At 54.4% G+C, this 16,409-nt stretch overlaps 2 protein-coding genes across 2 annotated transcripts; both read left to right on the forward strand.

Annotated features, from left to right (window-relative positions):
- The first annotated feature begins 327 nt into the window (after positions 1-327).
- Positions 328-15,237, forward strand: LOC115541736 (putative Polycomb group protein ASXL1). The gene is given in 13 exon segments (XM_030353587.1): positions 328-779; positions 2,824-2,907; positions 4,071-4,190; positions 5,122-5,353; positions 5,942-6,093; positions 6,943-7,027; positions 8,504-8,623; positions 9,866-10,032; positions 10,496-10,592; positions 11,148-11,253; positions 11,373-12,570; positions 13,001-14,232; positions 14,234-15,237. Coding segments are annotated over 13 exon segments (4,629 nt in total). The 5' UTR covers positions 328-722; the 3' UTR covers positions 15,213-15,237.
- LOC115541757 (putative Polycomb group protein ASXL2) lies at positions 15,234-16,341 on the forward strand. Its single transcript, XM_030353603.1, has 2 exons — positions 15,234-15,729; positions 16,184-16,341. The coding sequence occupies exons 1-2, from the start codon at positions 15,263-15,265 to the stop codon at positions 16,317-16,319; spliced, it is 603 nt and encodes a 200-aa protein (XP_030209463.1). The 5' UTR covers positions 15,234-15,262; the 3' UTR covers positions 16,320-16,341.
- The last annotated feature ends 68 nt before the right edge of the window (positions 16,342-16,409 follow it).

Raw genomic sequence — 16,409 nt, forward strand, 5'->3', positions numbered from 1 at the left:
TATATATATTAAACGCAATATGTGATTAACTGGACTGAATAAAAACCATTCTGTTATTAAGCCTTCGAAACACAAAAAGGCTGTCGTTGATTTTTTATTGCACTTGCATGCAAGACGAAGACGGAAGATCTCTACAATTGATGACTTACAAATCCTACTTCAATCACACGATATAATAAAACCCCGAGCAATAACAATGTATTTATGGGTTATCGTGGGGCGTCAAGGGTGCAAACGGCGTAGAGAATGGATGGCGGGCTGTTTTTGTGTTGCATTCCTGCAGTAGGTTTGACCCTTAACCCCGTCGTTGTAGTCCCTCCGCCTCGCATTCCTAACAGGGTTTTCCTGCAGTAGTACAGCAAAGGCGCACGCCTGCCACTGCGCCCACTGTGTATAGGCTAGGTAGCTTAGAGAGCTAGCAACCACCACCCATCTGCACACAATCTGTTGTGAGATGCAAAAAATAACCAAACACTATATATGATGCTTTAGCCCAAAGGCGGTGGTGAACCCTACAGTGAATAGCGCCCGAATCCTCACGAAAGAAGGAAGAGCTGGTGGTTTTTGGGAGCACTTATCATCTGCTTGTGCTAGCCTGCGAGCTAACGAATCCTGCTCACGGTTTCCTGACCCACAGCGACGAGTCGCTTTGTAGCGATTCGAGATCCGAGAGACACAGTCCCAACATACAATCAAGCCGCCAGTCGCGAAGAGAGGAGGAAATGAAGGACAAACAAAAGAGGAAGAAGGAGCGCACTTGGGCAGAGGCGGCTCGCATGGTAAAAAATAAGTCAAACTTTTGAATTTGAACGTATTTTGGGGCGATTTCGTGCGACCGTTTCCGACGGTCGGAGAAACTACAGCCGCCAGGCGGAGGATTTGCTGGGTCGCCTCTGCACGGCGTCCCGACTAGCGGACACTCGCCATAAGACTGCGGCCCGAACAGTGTCAAATAACCCCAGCAATAACACAACATCGTTGCATTTTTCTGTATCTGTGTCTGAATTACTGTTTTATTTTTACAACATTGTTTGTGTAGTGTAGCCTCACCGAGAGCTAGCCCGCAGCCTTCAATGTTGACTTGCCGAGGATTCGGCTAACGCTAAATGCTAACGTTAGCAATCTGCTAACGTAGAGCTAGCAACTGTTATGTTTTCGTCCCTTTGTTTGTAGGCAGCAAGTTAGCTCCCGTTGTCATATTTATCATCTTCACCTGGCTCACCGCTAAATAGTCCACTAAATATCCAGTTATAATTATTATAGAAAACATACCTTGATGGTTATTTAAAGGGATTATAATATGCAAACAGAACATCATTGCTAACTATTCAACATAGCTGGCTCTGGGCTAATTCAGTCCCGGTGTGACATACTACTTCGTGTAACCCTGAATGGACACGGCTACAGCTAGTATACATGGCTCTGTCTTCTCATTTCCTTTTTGACAGAAGGGCATGTACTTTGGACAGAACCAAAATAGGCTTTGCCCTTCTGTCAACCTATAGTATTTCTAATCACTCTTGAGCTGGAATTAAGAACGTACTATACCACTAAACTAGAATGGAATAAGTTGGCCTAAAAATGGACAAGAAAATTGATGGTTGCATGTTTTAGCCACCATAAACCTCGAGATAAATAATGTAAATTGAGTTTACCCAATTAGAGGGTGTGTTGATGTCCAATGGATTCCTTAATACCAATAGTATTGTAGGAACCTCAATCAAGGGCAAATACTAGTAGGTGGCATTAGCCAATTACAAGTTTTTAAATAACCGTATGTACTTCAGTGTTGTGACTTTGTTTCTGTTTTTATTGATTAAAATGTATCGGGTCAGGTTTGGAGGAAAGGTGATGCCCCTTTTTTGGCCAATAACAACACTGAATATGCATTGTCTTGGTGCTTTTATCTTTAGCAAGATCAAAACTTCAGAGAACGTAGACAATGAGAACATCAGAGAACGTAGAAGAGTCCCAATTGCAAAACATTGTAACCGGTACTGCATTTGCTATTTAGTCATTTAGCAGACGCTTTTGTCCAAAGCCTCTTACAGTCATTAATGAGAAGGTAGGATTAGGCGCCTTGCTCAAGGATGCTGCCAGGTAGACTGCAGAATCTGCAGATGCAGAACCATTGGGCTGAGACTCAAACCCCCTAACCATTATCGTGTCCCCTCATTAATTTACAGTTTTCTTTATTGTGGGGAAATTCCATATAACAAAGCTTCTACATTTATTGATATACATATCCGGTTGCCTAATTTGTAATTTGCTTTTGTTGTTTAAACACAGTCACAAATAATTGAATCACGTGGATATGCTGTTTCATAAGGGCAAGCGTTACATATGTATTTGGAAGGAAAGCATTATCTTTTAAGTGGAATGCAGTCAGTGTAGCACCAGGTGGCAATAAAACTACACATCTACAAGACAAACATTTATTTTGTAGGAATTCAAACAACACTTAACTCTGTTACAATAGGTTCCACATCTCTCAATCTTTACGCTGCAACCTTTCTTCTCAGGAACCCTAGCATACATATTAGTCCCTTTGTGCAGCATATCAATATTAGTTTCTCAGGGTTTCAGACTTGCCATGTTATCCATTTAGATACTTGTTGTGATGTATTCTTTGTGGCCTACGTTGATAAGAAAGCCGTTAACGGCTTTTCGTCTGTCAAATGTCCTGTGGTTTTGCAAGACATTGTTGATTTGCTTTTTCTCCTACAGTTTATCAGGCCTCACAGACCTGCTGTGTTGATTTCACAGTCATTTTATCCCGATTTTCTCTGTGAGGGGGCTAACAAACGCATGATATTTTGGCAGGTATTGGAGAACTTCTCTGATGCCCCAATGACACCAAAACAAATCCTGCATGTCATCCAGACAAAGGGTCTAAAAGAAATGAGGTGAGAGACACACACACACACACACACACACACACACACACACACACACACACACACACACACACACACACACACACACACACACACACACACACACACACACACACACACACACACACACTATTAAAGTAAATTGATGTTTTGAAAGAGTAATGAAATGCCCTAGTCCCGGCCCACATATACAATAAAAAGAATGGATGGTCCAATCATGCTGGGGAAAACTTCCTAGAAATCCTATTGGTCAAACCAGGGATCCAGGGGATTCCGGGGAAACCGACTGCTGGTTCTATCCCCATTAAAAAAATAAAAAAACGAGAAAAAAAAACTACCTTAAAATGACCTCCTGAGAAAGGTGGCGACAAGAGAAGTGATAAAGAATGTTTTAAACCCTAAAAACCATTGGCCTACGGAAAAGCTTTTCCTTCTACTCTTCAATGCTCTTCAAACTCAAATCTGTTTAAAAAAATCTCCCAAGTGTCCTAGTTATGATTTTGTTCTAATCATTTTCTCTCTCCGCACATCACCTGGGACCTCCTCAAACCATCGTTCTCCTCACACAAGGAGGTGGGTCTGACGTGTTTATTGGCTAAAGAAGCATTTTCCACCACTTAATTATTCACTACATTTTTGTCTGGCAGTCCTGTGTGCTGACTCAATATTGTTTTGTGGCTCTCATCGGAGCCATAATCCCTGGCCGATGTATATTCAAGAGTTGCTCAGAACTATTCCCCAACTTAATGTTCAAGCTTAAGTGTCACACCACATGTGTGTTCCTAGCTTCATTTTAACCTTCATTCATTAACTGTGTGAGCATGCTTGTGCAGCGCAGCTTAAATTAGTTCATCCGTAGAGGGTGATAAATGTCATTTCTCTTTGTGGTACCAGTTATTGTGTCTACTGGTATTTGGTGCCCATTATTTATGCCTTGTGACATCCATCCTATTCGGCGGACTCAAGTTCCATTACCGTTTACTATTTGGTCATTTAGCAGATACTTTTCTCCAAAGCATCTTAGTTGTTTAATGTTTGTTGATTTATGTGAGTAGGTAGAGATAAGGGCAATGGTGCATACAGGTCGACATAGGGATTCAAATTGGTGGGGGGGGGGGGCGGGATTTCTGTGGCCTGGTGCATCGTAACACGAGGGTCCTTTTGTGTGTTTCTAGTGGGACGGCTCCTCTTGCATGCCTGGTCACCATGCTACACTCCCAGGTGAGGGGAGACCGAGTCAAGAACAGCATCTTCTTCAAGCTGCCGGGACGCATGAGCCTGTTCACTCTCAAGGTACACCTCTCCTCATCCATATTTAAATGCGCTCGGACCATCAGTGGGGATCGGCATTGGAACTTTGCATGCAATGTTTGGGGGCCATTTTGTTTTGCCCATCTGTAATAGGATTTCTGTGTGTTGTTTTTTTGTTAACTTTTTTTGTTAAAATCTGAATTGTTAAAAGTTATTATCACTTTTGATCTGTTGGACACGCCTAACAGTGCCACAGGGTGTCGTATTTCAGAACTCACTCCTTTGTTAGACATGGCACCTGATAGCGCAATTATAAACTGGGGAGATTCTCAGCTATGGTTCTTTTTATAGCCTTGTATTCAGTTTCACATGGAATCTAGCAGTTTTTCCATTTCTTTGGACAGAGGGAGAAACAAGGTTTTATCTGTTGTGTTTTGTGCAAATCTGGCAGATTTTATTGGTGAATTTTATAATATAAAGATTAAAGACTAATCTTGTCACATCTAGACATTTTGTACATTTTCATAAGAGCAATAAGTAGAGTATTTGACTATTCAGTCATTGACTAGCAGACACTTTTATCCAAATTAAACTTTCTGAACAGTGAATTCAGATACAGGTGGATTGGGGGTATGTATCCTTTATGCATGCTTTATTTATCTTATAAGAGGGTTAGTGCGTTAGCTGCTTTTACAGGTGTTGTAAGCTGACTGCACGCGGTCTGCAGCATCAATTCTGTCTGAAAAATCTCCTAAAAGCTGGACCATCGATGTCATTCGTCCGTTTTGGAGAACTCAAACTTTTTCTGTCATACATTTCCACGATTTTTTTTTTTTTACGGAACCGTACGATTAAGGACGTTGATCAGTGGGAATCGAACCCCGTACCTCCACGGCAGGGATTCAAACGAGTCACTCCACTGTCCAGCCGCACTCTGAGTCGGGTCTAAATCTCTCTGGGTGCTACTCTGCAGAAGAACGCCCTGCAGTGGACCAAGAGCCCCACGGAGGCAGACACCGCTACAGACGCCACCGGGGCCTCCAGCGCCTCCACCGCCCACCCCACGGCCTCCTCCACCGGCCCCGGCACCACCACCGCCGCCGGCTCCGGGCCGGGCCTGGCCCACGCCACCGCGCCCGAGGGCGCCGAGCAGGAGAGCTGCGACTCCACCGAGACCACGGCCAATGCCAGCGGGGAGAACGATGGTAGGCTGACTGACATGAGCTGGGAGGGGGGGGGCGCGCCATCGTCACCAGACGAGAGATATGGGCGTCACAGCAGAAGGGAGTCGGGAGGCCCCCCATATACATTTACAAAGGGATGCACATTCACACTAGGGTCAAACCATAAGGACCAATCCCATTTCTAACCCTTACCCCTTACCCCTTCCCCCTTCACCCTTCACCCTTCCCCCTTCCCCATACCCCTTCAGAACAAGGGGGAGGGGGAAGGGGTAGAAATGGGATTGGGCCTTTATAAGTAATGGTATTGGAAATGTATCTAATACACAATGTGTGTGTGTGTGTGTGTGGAGGGTAGAAAATGAAAAATGTTGGAACGCTACCTGCTAACCACGACAGTAAAAAAAAAAAAAAGGCGATGTTCATGTTGCACTATATTTATCGTCATTGTGTATTATTTATGAATTAAGCTTGGCGCCAGTGTCTGACTAATACACAGTCCTGATTATATTCCCACCCATTCTGCGGTCACTTGGCTTGAGAGGCCCACGGTGTGTATCCTACAGCATGCCTTAACCACCCTCTCTCCCCCCCCCCCTTCAACCCCTGTAGCCTCAGTAGACGAGAGCTCCTCCAGCGCCTCGTGCTCCGCCGAGCCCACCCCCCCAAGCCAACCACAGACCCGCCTCAGCCGGGCGGCCGGGCAGCAGAGCCGCGCAGAGTCCCAGACCCAACACGCCACCCGCCTCAGCCGCTCCAGACAGGTAGAGCGCAGCACACGCCGGCCCCGCGGCCGGGCAGAGGGCCGTCACGTGGGGAGCACGTGGTGGTGGGACACCGAGGCCGCGTCTCAAGACAGGGTGTCCGCGCATCCTTAAAAAGTCTTAAATTCATGTTTCTAAATTTAAGGCCTTAAAATGTCTTAAATTCGTTACAAATGTCATAAGCTGGGCTTAAATACTTTAACTCAAGGTCTTAAATTTGTCGGGGCAGGACTATATATTGTTTTATTTTTCTCGTGGGACTTTTCAGGAAGGACATGTAGAGAGGCTTCTTTCTTGCTAGCTGCATATATAAACGATTATCTGCGTGCTTGCTAGCTAGTCTGCGACAATGGGTAGGTAGCAAATTCAAGGACAGTTGGCTGGAAGACGTCCGTTTCCGAAGTTGGCTCGCGTCTGTTGCCAACCCCCACCATCGTGTGTTTTAGGTCTTAAATTTCATTCAAGGTGGCGTTAAAAAGGTCTTAAAAAGTCTTACATTTGAATTGCTGAGACCTGCAGATACCCTGCAAAAGGACAGCTCATTGGTTTGATCGGCTCTCGGGTCGTTATGGCCAGGGTTAAAGGGGACATATTATACCACCAGGTGTGAGCGTGACTAGCCTTACAAGCCGTTTCGAAAATCCGGCCCATATGACTTCACTAGTGGGCGTGTCCACCTAGATCTGTGCTGGATAGATGAGCAACGTTTACTTCAGTCCACTGGGTAGGCATGCATCTGAATTCAGTGCAAGTGGCAATGGAAAAATGGCCTCTTCCTCTTCGTTCTCATTCCTCATGTACTGACCCCTTCCCCCCCCTCTCTCTCTTCTCCCCCTCTCACCCCTCCAGTCAGGGAGACAGAGAAAGAAGGCAGTGATGATGCCAAGAGTGGTCCTCACTCCGCTGAAGGTGAACGGAGAGCACGTTCCATCAGGTAAATATAGCAGTTTTATATTTACCCCCCCCATCCCCACCCTGCTGCCCTTCCTCCTAATACCCCTCCGACCCCCCCCCCCCCCTGGTTCTGTCTGCTTTGGGAGCTGGCTGTCGCAGCTGCGTGCTGTAGCTGTTGTCTCTGTAGACCATGTCATTCTTGGATTTTCACTTGTAAAGACGACTTTAATTACACATTGCTTTGACACATTGAAGGCCAAAATATTAGTATGTGAAATAATTCGTTTTTTCTCTATTTATCAATAGTAGTTTGGTTGGTATAGATGTATTGGGTCTTATTCACTCCAATCCTACAGAATATAGATGTTTCAGGCGTTTTGTGTTATTGTGACAACCTGAAGCTCATCCGCTGTTCTCCTGACAGTCCGCCACCTCCCAGAGATTGCTGTCTGGCCCTACTACTCAGTTTTTGACAACCACTTTCCTCCAATCTGGGTTGTATACAAAGTGTTGGCTCTGTCCTTGGCTGTGCTCTGAATGCAGAGGCATCTCTGTGTTGTTTGCGAACTTACTGTGAGAATCTGTGTCTTGGACCGTGACGCTAAGCTCCTAAGTGAAACTCCTTGCAGGATTTCTGAGGCTTATTTCACCACTTTCGTAAATGGCATCGTTGCGGTGGATTCTTATGGATTACATCACCCGCCATAGTAAGAAAGGATGGGGTAGACATGGGAACAAACAGTGTTATGTTTGAAGTGAAGCACCACTTTTTTGCGTTACATCTACAGTCTTTAGTAGCATGGGGAGAAATGAGATGCGCTCGGAAGAGTTAATATGCACGTGTTCCTCGTCGCCATGACGCAATTTCTTCGTTTATTTCAAGGTTCCCCATTTTGGTTTTGGTTTGACCTTTCCCGCTCGTGTGTGTGTGTGTGTGTGTGTGTGTGTGTGTGTGTGTGTGTGTGTGTGTGTGTGTGTGTGTGTGTGTGTGTGTGTGTGTGTGTGTGTGTGTGTGTGTGTGTGTGTGTGTGTGTGTGTGTGTGTGTGTGTGTGTGTGTGTGGTTAGAAAAAAGTCAATCACTTCCGGGAAAGTGTCCCCCCCCCCCCGACCGACCCTCCCCATCCCGACTCTTCCAAACTGCCGCTCCAGGCCTTCTAACCCAGTGTGTCCTGCGCTTCTCCGCCTGCTCCCACAACCGGCCTTTCCTCTTAACCCTGCGACCCAACGCCCCCCTGGACCCGACCCGCCCAAAATGGGGGTGGGGGGGGGGGGGGGCTGGAATTCTCACTTTGGGCCTCTGGATCTTCTGTCTCCCTCTGCTTCTGCCGCCACCTCTTACCCGTGCCGTAGCCTATACTATAGCAGCCCATTTACACCGCCACCACCACCACCAAACCTACTGTACCCCCCACCCGCAGACCCCCCGCTCAGCTATGACCCCACAGCCAGTGTCTGACCGGCTCCCTACTGCCACCTCCCCCCCCCCCCCCTCCTCTTCCTCCTCCCCCCCTTCAGGAGCTGCCGGGAGGCGCAGGGAAGCCTCTAGGGGTACGGGGGGGCCCACGCTACGCGCTCGCCCAGATCTGGGCTGGAAGCGCCCGCAACACTTCAAGAACATGCACGGCCTTCACCCAGGTACAGGCCAAACCTCAACCCCCCCCCCCAACCCTACAGGAGCCCCCCTGTAACGATACGGTGATGTCCGCCCCTCCTCTCCTCTCTCTGGGCCACTCTCAGCATCAGCCGACCTCCACTAGATGACGGCTACACCTCTTCAACTGACATTAGTCTGCTTTGATCATACTGCCGATAGGATCCAGGGAGTTATCCGTTCTGTTGTTTGAAAGCTTGAAGGATCATACCGGTCTTGGTGGTCAAACCGTGCCTGCCACAAATGTAAACAACGGTCATTGAGCAATTTCGTCTTTTGAACTGAGCGTCGGTCTGTATGGAGTTGGATTCCCAGGCAGTATCGGCACAACAAAGTGCTTTTTTTCGAAAGGATGGGTGATTTATGATTTGAGTAAAGCCGGGAGAGCCAGCTACGATGGTTTGATTACCATCAATATTATCCTTTTAATTGGGAGCCGTACAAGATAAGCCACATGGGCAACATAACGCCTCAGAAAAAAACATTGTGGTGTGTAGAGCGTGGGTGTTACAGTAGCTAGGTGCTGTCGGGTGGCGGGGTGAATAACTGAATCCCAAAGTGTACGGAAATTAGGCAGTTGGTTGACGTGTCACTCATTCCACCATTTCGGCGCAAGTTCCCTCCCGAGTGGAGGATACATTTAAATGAAAGGCTTCCTGTCCAAACTCTCCTGCATGCTGCTGGTTTGCATCGTGGGTTCGGTACGTTGGAGGAGTTTGGAGACGGCCCTGGAGTCTGCAGACAATGAGAGTTCATGAGCCCTTGTCTGATTGCGGGCCGTGCACTTTATCCGTGTTTACTCTGTTATCGAATCAACAGTTGAAGTCGTTTTGAATTGTAGATTAAAAAAGGGATGTTGGGTTCAGTGATCTCAGATTAGTTGTCTAATGCACTGGTTTTCAAACAAAACAGTTTTCCTGACTTACTATGTCCAACCCTGGTAATGTGAACTTACTATGACAATCTAGGACCGATTTGTAAATTAAAATTTACAACAGAATGAATCCGCTCTTTAGGCTGGTAAGTTTCCACACAAGGAATTTACCTACAAGGCATTTTTCTTGGTGCACTACTACCCAAAGGACCAGAAAATGCATACTAATGCGCATTTTGAGCGCTGTACATGTTACACACCAGGAACACTACAAAGCTCCTAGTGATTCACTGAGGCGGTTCTGTTGTACGTTCAGGTGGTTGACCCCCCTCCCTCCCTCCGTGTCACGCAGGACCCATGAAGAGGAACCGAGGAGGCGTGGACGTGGACTTTGAGACGCCCGGCTCAATCCTGGTGAACACCAACATCCGTGCGCTCATCAACGTGCGCACCTTCTCCGCCTTCCCCGCACACTCCCAGCAGCAGCTCCTGCAGCTGCTCCCCGAGGTGGACCGCCAGGTGGGTGTCCCTGAGGCCCGGCCCGTCCCGGGCGGGGCGGGGCCGAGCCTGCACCAAGCAGGTCTTGGGCTCCCACGAAACTTCGTCGTACCACATACCCAAAGTCTCGTTAAAACATTCTCCCAGACCGGTTGAACGGGAAAGAGGAGAGCGGCCTGACGCAACTGCCGTTGTAAAACGCATCCGCTGTTCCGAACCCGAATCGTCAAAAGTACTCTTTTGTGTTCAACTCTAACAATGATTTGTAGGTCGTAAGTTTGCAACTTATTTAATAGTACTATGTTTATGTTAAACATTAACAACGGTAGGTCCAAAGTCTGCTACCTCCTTTTGAAGTCAAGGGGACCTTTTCAGTCAGTAGTAGACAAGATAAAATTGCCTCAAAGCTAATATTAACTAACTATGACCTCATGGTCATGTGACTCCCCACATGCCCTCTGATTGGTGACCTCTGTCCCTGCAGGTGGGTCCAGACGGCATGGCCCGCCTCAGCAGCTCGGCCCTCAACAATGAGTTCTTCACCCACGCGTCACAGAGTTGGAAGGAGAGGCTGGCTGAAGGTGGGTCAACACCTGGTCTCATGTGCTGCGTTTCTGGGCCGGCCCCCAAAGGAGGAACGCCTCTTCTGTAGTCCTTCTCAAGGGGGTCCTCCCTTTGGGTTTGTAACTGGCTTAGGGTCAGGTGGTTTAGTGTCCTGTGGACACCGGTTACCTTTCGTAACTCATACCTTGGATTAGCCTGCATTGCTGTATGGGGTTTGACCTTTGCAATTGGTTATAGTCCGTGCTTTATTTACAAAGATACTATTGAAGGTCTCTGCATAAGCATCAGTGCACAGGATAAACCCTCTAGATTAAAGATGATTGCCACCTTCTGTCACAGAACAAACATGAAATGTTATTCAGCATGTATGCCAAACGTGATTAATTTCCGCAGCATCAATTTATGCAGATTCGCTACCTGTGATGCTAAACGTTATGCTAATGCCGACCCCAGATACACTCTTTATATTCAAGCTCGTCTGCTTGGGGGACAGACGGGTCAACAGAGCAGTGTCCCGTCACGCTGCAGTAAGGGGGGGCTCACCGTGTCCCTCTGCATTCTCTCTCTTAAAGGGGAGTTCACCCACGAGATGCAGGTGCGTTTCCGACAAGAGATGGAGAAGGAGAAGAAGGTGGAGGCCTGGAAGGAGAAGTTCTTCGAGGAGTACCACGGTCAAAAGTAAGGGGACTGCTCGCCGAGATAAGAGCACACTTTAACCAATCCCAGACGGCCAGTCCGGGAGGTGTACCTTCAGGCTGCTGACGCTCTCTCCCCCCCTCTCCCCCCCCCCCCTCCAGGTCCGGTCTGACACGGGAGGAGTCGCTGAAGCTGACGATGAGCGAGGCGGCCGAGGTGGCGGGCGGCGTGCTGGACGACGAGGCGGCAACGGCGGCGGCGGCGGCCACCGGCACGCCCAAGAGACGCAGCGTGGGGCGGCGGCGGCGGGACGGCCGCATGCGGAGGCGCACACGCGCCGACCTGCGCCGCCGGGCGCGCCGCACGCTCTGCAAGGCGGCCACGCCCACCCTGCAGTCCCCCGAGCCCTCGGAGGCGGGGGGCGCCCTGCTGGACACGTCGGCGGCGTCGCTCAACTCGCCCATGTCGGACGGCGCTGCGGTGCAGGCCGAGGTGGTGCTGCAGGCCGACTCGGGCCTGGAGGTCGCCCCCCCAGCCGCCGAGTGCCCCCCCGCCGAGCCGGAGCCCGCCGGGGCCTCTGCCCCCGCCCCCGTCACCGACCCCGCCCCCGTCACCCCCGCCGCCGCCGCTCCCGAGCCCGAACCCGAACCGGAGGCAGAGGCAGAGCCCGAAGCCGCCGCCGCGCTCACGCCGACGCAGACCCCCACGCCCACGCCCACGCCGACCCCCACGCCGACGCCCACGCCCACGCCCACTCCGACCCCCAGCCAGAGCCCCGCCTCCACCAGCGCCAACGAGGAGCCGGAGGCGGCGGCCAGCCTGCTCCCCGAGGAGGCGGCCCCGCCCCTGGCCTCCACCTCCTCCCCTTCCTCCTCCTCTTCGTCGTCGTCCTCGGCCTCCTCCCCGGCCTCCTCCCCCTCGTCCCCCCCCTCCTCCTCCGACCGGCCCGGGGAGGTGTTCGCCGCGGGCCTGGACTCTTCCTCCTCCTCCTCCTCCTCGTCCTCCTCTTCCTCCTCCTCCAGCGCCGTCGCCGCCGTGGACCTCCTGGACGACACGGCCTCAGTGGTCACCTCGGCCACGGGGGGCACCGGCACCAGCAGCCGCGAGAGCAGCCCCTCAGCCAGCCCGGCGCCCACCCACCGCCCCCCCTCCTCCTCCTCCTCCTCCTCTGCCGCCGCCGCCGCCGCCGCCCAGCTCAAGGAGCAGAAGAGGCGGCCGGACGAGGCCCAGGCCTTCGCCAGCTTCCCAGAAAAGCGGCCGCGCATCGACGACCGTCAGTCCTTTCGTACCACAATTGACGGTGTCCGCACGGAGAAGCCCCCGCCGGCAGCAGAGGAGCCCAAGGTCCCGCCCATCAGGGTAAGAGGGGGTTAGCGTGGGGGGGGGTAGAAGCAGGGTCCTGAGTCCTAGGGCCTAGATGATTACATACGACTTTATTAATCCCACCGTAGGAGAAATTAGAAATGAGTCGAATGACGCCGTAGTTCATTCATGCTAGGTTTAGCTCCTCAAACGAAACGCGTCCTCGAGGCGCTCCCAGTCTCTCATTTATCTGTTAGGCACTTTGTTAATTGTGAAGCCCGGTGATATTATTGACTGCTGATCAACATGTAACTGGGTAAAATAATAGTCCTTCAACAGACGGTTACCATCCTAACCTCTTTAACCCTCTCTCTCTCCTCTCCTCCCCTCTCTCTCCTCTCTCTCCTCTCCTCCCCTCTCTCTATCCTCTCTCTCCCCTCTCTCTGTCCCCGCTCTCTCTCCCCCCCCCCCCCCGCTCTCTCTCCAGATACAACTGTCCAGAATCAAACCGCCCTGGGTCAAGGGGCCCCCCACCTACCAGATCTGCCCCCGCATCGTGCCGGCCGGCGAGGGGTCGCGGCGGTCGGGGACGGGGGGCGCGCGCACCCTGGCGGACATCAAGGCCCGAGCCCAGCAGGCCCGCGCCCAGCGGGAAGCTGCTGCTGTTGCAGCCACTGGCGCCGGGGCAGGGCCGGGCGGGGGGGGGCTGCGGCCTCCTGCTGGGCTACCGGATCGCAGCAGCGGAAGACGAACAAGAGAGCACCCCGGACCCGTCGAGCCCGGAGGAGGAGGAGGAGGAGGAGGAGGAGGAGGAGGAGGAGGTGGAAGAAGGGGAGGTGGTGGTGGGCTGGAGGAGGAACCGCAACCGGCTGCGGACGCTCATCCGCCTGGAGCACAACTACAGCCTGTAGAGCGGGCGGAGCGCGCCGCGCCGCGGCCCTCGCCCTCGCCGCGGCCCTCGCCCTCGCCGTCGGCCACCTCCACCTCCACGGCGTCCGAGTCCCCGCAGAGCCCCGCCTCCGCCTCCGCCCCCACCCCGCCCCGGCAGCGGGCGGCTGAGGAGGAGGAGGGGGGGGCGCCGGCGCCGGCGGCCCCCCCGACGGCAGCGGCGACGGCCGGGGCGGTGGTCCGCGTCAAGACGCCCCCCGACGGGATCTCCGAGGACGGGGACACCATGTCGGCCACGGAGCAGGACGGGGGACCGGAGCCCCCCGCCAAGGAGAGCCCCCGGTCCCGCCCGGACCGGACGGCCCCCCCCGCCGCCACCGCCGTCGTCATGGAGACGCTGAGCCAGTGGAGTGTGAGCAAACCCCTGGCCCCCACCTCCATCCCGGACTCCCTGCCCCGGTTCGGGGCGCAGGGCGTGGACGTCATCCAGAGCCTCGCGGCGGCCCCCTCCCACTGGGAGCAGGGGGGAGGAGGGGGGAGTGTGATCCAGCACGGCTCACACCACGTTGGGTCCCCCTCCTCCAGAGCCAGACGGGGGTCCCCCTCCTCCTCCCAGCGACGGGGCTTGATGAAGAGAGGGCAGGGAGAGGCGTTGGAGGAAGAGGAGGAGGTGGAGGACGACGCCGCCGGGGGCCACAGCGACTCCACGGAGACGGCCTCCGACTGTGAGAACGAGACCCACGAGGAGGACCAGCCGCTGGACTGGCCCCGCCCCCTCCCTGGCCAGAGGAACGGCCTGCCTGTCATCCGCGGGCCCCCCCCCCCCCCCCCCCCCCCCTCCTCCTCACCAACACGCCGTCATCCAGGCCCGCCACGGCCCCACCGTCATCCAGCCCTGCTACCCCAACGGCCTGGCCCCCCACCCCCCGTCCGGCCGCTCCCAGGACCCGCAGCCGCCCCCCCCCCCGAGCCCAAGCACAAGCCCCCCCCCGCGGCCACGGGGCCGAGCCCGCGGCCCCCCAGGGCTCCCCGGACGAGGACGGCAGAGCGGCCGCCAAGCCCGCCCCCGCCCCCCACGGCGCGGCCACAAACACTTCCCCGGCGGGCCCCCGGAGGGCGGCGGCGGCGGGGGGGCTGGGCGGCCGGCCCGTGTCCAGCGTGGAGGCCAACAACCCCCTGGTGACGCAGCTGCTCCAGGGCGGCCTGCCGCTGGAGAGGCTGCTGCCCCCGTCCCAGGGCGCCACCCGGCTGGAGATCAGCCGCATGCCAGGCGCCGCCGCCGCCCCCCCGCCGCCGCCGCCGCCGCCCTCCAGGGCTCCGTCGGGGGCCCGGACGTCAGGCCCGGCCCGGGGCCAACCCCCCGCGGAGCCCCTGAGCCCGTCGCAGAGCCTGGGCTCCTGCGGGAAGGAGCAGTACCCGTCTCCTCCTCTAGGGGCCGTGCCCGTCATCACCTCCTCCTCCTCGCGCTCCTCCCTCGACCACGCCCCCCAGAACTCGGCGGCGGCCGAGTCGGCCGTGATCCGGGAGCCCCCCAGGCACAGGGCCACGCCCGAACGGCCCCACCCCCCCCTCGTCAACAACCACGCCGCCCCCAACGGGCCCCTGTCCCCGCCGGCCGACCAGCCCCGCCCCCCCTCGCCCTCCCTCAAGATGAGCTGGGGCCCGCCCCCGCCGCAGCCCTACCACGCCCCCGGGCCGACGCAGCTCTCCCCGGCCTCCGGCGTCAAGAGCGAGGCCGGGGCGCGGCCCTCCTGCCAGCAGCAGGCCCTCCCCAAGCCCCCCGGCCCCCCCCCCGCCCGGCCCGGGCCTGAAGAAGGAGCCGGGCTGCCACGGCGACGGCTACCTGTCGGCGGGCGGCGCCATGGAGGCGCTGGGCGACGGCTACCTGAGCGGCGGCGCCATGGAGGGCCTCCTCAACATGGAGATGACGCTGGCCCGCATGGCCAAGAAGGAGCACATGGGCAAGTCGCCCTACAACCACTGCCCCTCGCCCTGCTCCTCGCCGGGCCCCGCCGCCTCCTCGCTGCCCTTCCAGCTCTACGGCAAGCTGCCCAAGCAGAGCGGCGGCGGCGGCGCGGGCCTCAGCTACACGGCCAACGTGTCGGTGATGGACGGCGCCGGCGGCTTCACCCGCAGCCTGGCGGACGGCGTGCTGCAGCTGCGGCCCCGGCTGGCGCCCGGCCAGACGGCCACGCTCAGCATCCAGGCGTACGCCGACAGCGGCACGGAGGAGGTGGCGCTCAAGTGCTCGTGCCGCCTCAAGGCCATGATCATGTGCCAGGGCTGCGGCGCCTTCTGCCACGACGACTGCATCGGCCCGTCCAAACTGTGCGTGTCGTGTCTGGTGGTCAGATAATAAGGGGGGGGGGGGGCCGGCGGCGGCGGGGTTAGGGCGACGCCGGCGTCTGTATAAACGACTCTGTATCTATTGAAACATGTAAAGTATTAGGCGGCCGCGGGCGCCTGAACCGAGGACTTGGAGGCTCCAGGGGGGGGGTAGCCCTCCTCCCCGGGCTGAGGAGCAGAGCAGGGAGACGGACTCTGCCGGCAGTGTTGCCTTGTAAATTAGAATCGATCTGTATTAATATTATTTGTCTTTTTTTTTTTTTTTGGTTGTTGCAGATTTTTCAGATTTTTTTTTTTTTTTTTTTTAAGACGTTCTGCTGTTACATTATTGTATTATAATTATAATTATAATTATTATTATTGCTATTGGTATTCTTGTGCGTTTTCTGGGCATGATGGATTGTAAATTGTGCCTTGTCTTTTTTTTTCTCCTCAGAAACATTTACCTCATCTTCTCGCTCCACTCGTCATCACTGAGTGTGAAAAAATGGCCGCCGGTTTGTTGGGCTCTTCTTGTGCTGTGCCCCGGCGTGACCTGTTCTCGTCTCTTGCGCAAAGAAATATTTTTTTAACCATTAAATGACATTAAATTGACCTCCGCCATGGCGTGTTTGTTATTCTTTTGGAGGTCGGTCTACCAAACATTTCACACTGCAGTCTTA

Source organism: Gadus morhua, chromosome 1 (genome assembly GCF_902167405.1).
Source record: "Gadus morhua chromosome 1, gadMor3.0, whole genome shotgun sequence".
Classification (NCBI taxonomy): Eukaryota; Metazoa; Chordata; class Actinopteri; order Gadiformes; family Gadidae; genus Gadus; species Gadus morhua.